The sequence below is a fragment of the Lathyrus oleraceus genome, chromosome 6 (assembly GCF_024323335.1).
Source record: "Lathyrus oleraceus cultivar Zhongwan6 chromosome 6, CAAS_Psat_ZW6_1.0, whole genome shotgun sequence".
Classification (NCBI taxonomy): Eukaryota; Viridiplantae; Streptophyta; class Magnoliopsida; order Fabales; family Fabaceae; genus Lathyrus; species Lathyrus oleraceus.
Window position 1 is genome coordinate 291,621,953 of NC_066584.1, and position 6,607 is coordinate 291,628,559.

The window sequence follows — 6,607 nt, forward strand, 5'->3', positions numbered from 1 at the left end:
GTCCGGTGCGGAGTACTGGTCCTGGGTCTTTGGCCGACACATAACAAATACAAAGGTTATCAAAGAAGAAAAATTATCAAATAGTATTATGCACATCATAAAATAAGATGATCAAGATTGAATGAATATTGGAATTCAAGTAAAGTTTGAGACAAGAAAGCATAACTAAGGTATGTGTGCAATCCATGCTATAACACTTTCAATTACTCAAAAAACTCATCTCTCATTTCATCTAAATATTTCTTGCATAATCATTCATGATTATTCTTGAAGCCATACATTAAAAATGTATTTTTAAGCAAAAAGAAAAAGTTGTAGTCGAGTACCAAGAAGTGGTATTCGACTATCAGGTCAAAAAATGGCATATTTTCAATTCTAGAATAGGTGGTAGTCGACTACCATATATTGGTATTCGACTATAAGTTTTCAAATTTGAAAATTTTAACGTTTCAACAAGTGGTAGTCGACTACCACATATTGGTATTAGACTACCAAGATGAAGTTGTGCCTCTTTTCATGTTCAAAATGTTTGCCATTCATTGCAATACTTCATGTTTTGATTTTAAACTTATGCATTATTTCAAAGGTTTTTTTTAGGATGTATATAACTGTCTATGTATCGGAAACACAACTTACCTCTTTCCAAAATTAATTTCATATCAATTCAAACAAACTTTCAAAGTGTTCCTCCATATTTAAAGTTGAAACTTCTTGCATCAATTTCAAATCATTTAAAAGTTTTTTCATACATTCTGGGCACTTGAAATACATTAGTTTGAATTGTAACGTTGGGAAAGAGAAGATCAAAGGATTAAAACTGATAAAATATAATATTTGTTATAATTATAGTATATTTGTTATAGTGATTTCCATGTAATTATTCTGTATAATAATTATGTTGTACCAAACATTGATGAAGTTGGGTTGGAACAAGTTTGACCTAACCCGTTACCCAACCCGTTCAAAATTCAATGGACTGGGTCCATCGTCAAACCCGCAATTTAATTGTCAAAACCGACCTGAACCAACCCGTTCATTAATGGGTTAGGTTGAATTGGGTTCGCGGGTTGTGTTTCAAATAAAAAATATATTTTTTATGATTCCTTTTGTCGGTTTAAAAAAATATATATATCATAACTCAATACAATACTCATTTATAATACTCAAATTCAATGAAACACATCATATAATATCTAATAAAATTCATCAACTCGACATAACACTTTATAATAGTATAAAATTCAAAAAAATACATTATTCCCACAAAATACATAAGTTGGAAATGATACAAAAGAAAATAAGAAACAACATTTAATATTAGAATTACATAAAATCATTGGTCTAGTAGTATTATTGATGGAAATAAAAAAAGATGGAAAAATTATGGTTATTAGTGAGATATTAATTTTATATTTTTATTTAAAATAATAAGAAATTATTAAAGACACATCAATGAGTTTGGTCAACGAGTTCGCGGATTACAAAACTCAAACTCGATACCCCAACCAAAACTACAGGGATTGTTATGGGTTGGATTTGGTATATCCATAAATGAATGAGTTCGGATAATCTATGGATTGGGTCAGCGTGTTCGTGGATCGACCCGCACCCATGAACACCCCTAGTTAGAGTTGTTCCAAAATCTCAAGAAATGGAAAGTTACACACGTCATTGCATCCAATAGCCATCTTCGTTACCAATCATCATCTTTTACTAAGTTGTACGACTATCACTCTAGAAATAACTCTTCATTGTCACATTACACTTATCTATATCCCTAGGAGTTTGAATGGAGTAAAATGTTGAAGCGTCCCAGTGTGAGGAGTCATGCTTTTATTAATATATATATATATATATATATATATATATATATATATATATATATATATATATATATATATATATATATATATATATATATATATATATATATATATATATGTGTGTGTGATAGCGAAAAATGCACGTTATGTTTCGTTCCATTTAAAGCTCTTCTAGACTGCAATTTCTATTGTGTTTCACACTCTATATCACTATTTGCAATGGAATGGATGAGGGGATCTGAATTTCAAGGAAGATTATGAATATGGATTGAACTTGACGTCCAAGTCAGTTTTATCGAACCCCACGATGGGTTCAAGTGTACACACGAAGTACATTATTAATAAATCCACCATAAGAATAACAAATAGTTAATTGATTGTGAGTGATATCAAAAGTGCGTCCCTCTCATCCTCTTGTGTTCCTCTCCTTATATAGTAATTCTCACCCATCTCAGTAGGAAGACGCAATTGAGATCATTTAATGTGATTTATTCTTCCCATAACGATGATTGAGAATAATACTTTATTGTGAGATTCTCGTATCTAACATCAATAATTATTACATGCTTTCTTAATCACCACAAATATATCATATATGGACTCACACTAAATTGGATCATTATAGCCAAACCACAATTCATTATTCTGCAATATCTTATTAATCTCATTCACGATATTTCAGACTATTCCTTTTATGTGGGCGGACTCTTGCCAGATTTGGGTTCGGAACTCGAGCCGCTAGATCAAAAATATATATTGTCGGGTTCAAATCAAATATCCAAAAGATACACATAGTAATAATAATTAATTATTTAATTATGTTTTATATTTGATGGATTTTTTTTAACTTAAAAATATCTATCATCAAATTTCTATCGAGATGTTGACTTTTAAATGGATCTTAAATTTAATTATTATTCAAATTTACGAAATTGAATACTCTTCAATTTTTTTTCTCATTTCTTCTCTCACGTGCAAATATGAATTGTTGGATTAATCCAACAATTGACAATAAAGAAAAAAAACATCATTTAAAAAATAGAGAAAAATATATATTAATTTTAGTTTTTATTTATTAATCTAATATTTAAGAGGAAAAAATGAATACAAATAAGAATGCTTCACATGTCTATTTTTAATTTTTTTAATTTTTATGATACCCCATATCTGAATTATTGCTAGAACAATAAACTCATTGATTATTCGTACAAGTGAAGAATATTTTAAAATTAATTAAGGAAGACTAAAATAATCATCTCCACTATCAAAAAAGATTAAAAGTTACGTAACAAATAAAATATCTTTTCAATACAATAAAAAAGATTATGGTGTCTCATTTCAATGTTATGTTATTCAAAAAAAATAATATTTTAATTAAGGTTTTAGTCCCGACATTTGTTTTGTGTATACTCTTATAAAACATTATAATAAATATATTATAAATAAATATTCTAATTTTTAACTGAAGAAATATATAATGATAAGTTAACTAAATAATTATTATTTATGACAAACAAACAAAATTCATCGCATAAGTTGTATGCTTCAACAATTTCTGTAATGACTCATTTTAAAATAAAACAGTTTTAAAAATTTAAAATTTGAAAAATAATAGTTGATATATTATATATTTTATCCATTTTTATGTTGACAATATAAAAAATAAATATTAATTTTATTCTTTAATCACATTCCAAATATAATTTTTATAATATATTAAAATAAAAAATAGTTAAAATTAACTAATTAAATTAATTACAAATAGTTTAAATAATTTAAATATTATTAAATAAAAATATATAAAATATTTATTTGGTTAAGAATATTAAAATAAAAAGAACAACGTATTTTTAGCAACAAATTACAACAAATTATATAAGATGATAGATGAAAAAAATAAAGAAAATTAAAACTGAAATATATTTCTCTTTTTTTAAAATGATTTTTTCTTTCTTTTATTTTAATAATTGAATTAATCATGAGAATTTTTTTTTGGAGAGGATCTAATTCTCAAATTTTTCTTGATAAATTTTTAAGTTTACTAATAATAAATTCATGAAAGAATTGTGTGAAAAAAGAGAACATGAAAGAAGAAAAGAAAAAAGAGAATTGAATCCAAAGCCACATATAGAAAGTAAAACAACTATATGAATCCAATTTGATCTTTGCTACCCTCATCATATCTCATCAATTTTAGAGTTTACAATCGTTGTTTACATCATTTACCAGACAAAGTATCTTTAAAGTCAATAAAACACTATCATTGAAAACAAACACAATAGTACAACTTAACATATGTATTGATTCATTCCATTCCATGGTCTTTCACTCTCCCAAATAGTACTAAACATTATCTCCATCCATGGAAGCTCTAGATCCTTCTCAATCAACCATCACCACCCACGTGGTCGCTGTACCATACCCCGGCAGAGGACACGTCAACCCAATGATGAACCTCAGCAAATTGCTAGTCACCAACAACTCCAACATCCTCGTTACCTTCGTCGTCACCGAAGAATGGCTCGGCTTCATCGGCTCCGAATCTAAGCCAAACAATATCCGATTCGCTACTATTCCAAACGTTATTCCCTCCGAAGAGGGTCGAGCCAATGACTTCCTTAACTTCCTCGAAGCTGTTGTGACCAAAATGGAAGAACCATTTGAACGGCTACTGGACCAGCTTGAGCCACCACCGACGGTGATTATACACGACAGTTTTCTGTTCTGGGTTGTGCGCGTTTCGAATCGGAGAAATATTCCAGTTGCGTCGTTTTGGCCAATGTCGGCGTCGTTTTTTCTTGTGCTTAAACATTATCATCTTTTGGAGCAAAATGGTGATTATCCAGTAAATGTTTCAGGTCAGTTATTTTTCCATTTTATCCTTTTTCTTTCACATCGGTTACTTCAACTACACAGTTGTTAAATGTCATTATATTCTTTGTGAATATTTTTAAGTGTTTTGTGTCATGTTTACATTGTTGCGGCAGAAGATTGTGACAAACGTGTTGATTACATTCCTGGAAACTCATCCATTCGTGTACTAGACTTACCACTCAATGATGCCAGCTTTCGTACTCGTAGATTATTACAATTAGCCTTGAATAACATACCATGGATGAAGAAAGCACAGTATCTATTATTCTCTTCAATATATGAACTTGAATCTCGAGCTATTGATGTTTTAAGACAAGAGTTTTCTATACCAATTTACACGATTTGTCCTACTATACCTTATTTTAGTCACAACCAAATCACGTCGGTAAGCACCGACCATGATTACATAAATTGGCTGGATAATCAACCATTTGGTTCTGTTCTATATGTCTCACAAGGGAGTTTTCTTTCGGTTTCAAGTGAACAAATTGAGGAAATTGCGAATGGTTTACACGAAAGTGGTGTTAGATTCTTGTGGATAATGCGTGGAGAAAGTTCTAAATGGAAAAATATTTGTGGTGATAAAGGGTTTGTTTTGCCATGGTGCGACCAATTGAGAGTATTGATGCATAGTGCTATAGGTGGTTTTTGGTCGCATTGTGGGTGGAATTCAACTAGAGAAGGTTTGTTTTGTGGTGTTCCTTTTCTTACCTTTCCAATCATGATGGACCAACCTATGAATAGTAAGTGTATTGTTGAGGATTGGAAAGTTGGGTGGAGGGTGGAGAAGGAAGTTAAAGAGGATGTTTTGATAACAAGAAAGGAAATTGCTAAACTTGTTAAAAGATTTATGGATTTAGATGATGATGATGAAGTGAAGGGTATGAGGAAAAGAGCAAGAGAGCTTCAAGAAATATGCCAATGTGCAGTTGCAAGTGGAGGGTCATTAGAAAATAACATGAAGGAATTTCTTGGTCATATATTACATGGAGCCTAACCATAAAGTAAAATAGTTTGTATCATTTTAATATTCACTTTCTTTTTGATGAAAAATTTAATCCTCCCTTGTGTATCTTCTATAATGCTAGGTACTCAAATATTGTGTTCTTCAATTGTGTTTGGTTCCGAAAGTCAATGTACAATTGAGATATTCCTATATTAGTTTATGGCGAACTATAACATGTAAGGGATATTATACTTTGATTCAGGCATAACACATTTTTAATAGAAGACGGAATTTAAACCGTGATTAAATATTAATAAATGCTTAATGAGTGATCCGGCAACAACTGGAGTGTTCTATTTGCTTTTTGTCTCTCATGCTTCTTTCTCCTATCACACGTTTCGGTTGTCTATGGTCTTCACCTTCTTCACCTTTGTATGTGTTGTTTTCACACCATTTGAAAAGTGCATCACACAAGATTGAAGACCACCTTCACATATATATTATGAGCAGCACATAGTCGTTAAACCCAAAGTATGTTTAAGAAGTTACATCTACCTTTATTTTTACATGTGGTTTCTTTGTACCACCGTAAGTTGATGCAAATGATATATCTTCGTAAGCTCTCTTAATATCATCACCTTTTAAACCTTTATCCCTTCCTTCTCTTCTTATATCTCTGTCTTCTTTGTTTTTCAATCTTTATTTTATGTATATTAAAATCTGTGACCGTTTTCTTTTCACCTCTTTCACTTTCCATGGTGTCAAACCTTTGTCAAGGGTTATGATTTTTATTTTACTGTGATTTTCTTAATTAAAACCATTTTATTCAAATTAATGAATTTTAAAGTCAAACCATGTTTATGTATTGGAAGAGAAAATTAATTATGAAATAAATTCTTTCGAAAAAGTAAAATAAATTTATTTAAGTTTGATGTGTGTGGTTATATATTACCTCTTGATTTTG

General features: G+C 29.9%; 1 protein-coding gene across 2 annotated transcripts; it reads left to right on the top strand.

The window, feature by feature from the left end:
• The first annotated feature begins 4,041 nt into the window (after positions 1–4,041).
• LOC127092308 (UDP-glycosyltransferase 87A1) lies at positions 4,042–5,858 on the top strand. 2 transcript variants are annotated; one of them, XM_051031146.1, is made up of 2 exons: positions 4,042–4,681; positions 4,814–5,858. In XM_051031146.1, the coding sequence occupies exons 1-2, from the start codon at positions 4,186–4,188 to the stop codon at positions 5,692–5,694; spliced, it is 1,377 nt and encodes a 458-aa protein (XP_050887103.1). In that variant the 5' UTR covers positions 4,042–4,185; the 3' UTR covers positions 5,695–5,858. The 2 variants fall into 2 exon arrangements, with proteins under 2 accessions (XP_050887103.1, XP_050887102.1); XM_051031145.1 differs by having other exon boundaries at positions 4,045–4,681; positions 4,811–5,858.
• Positions 5,859–6,607: the final 749 nt, after the last annotated feature.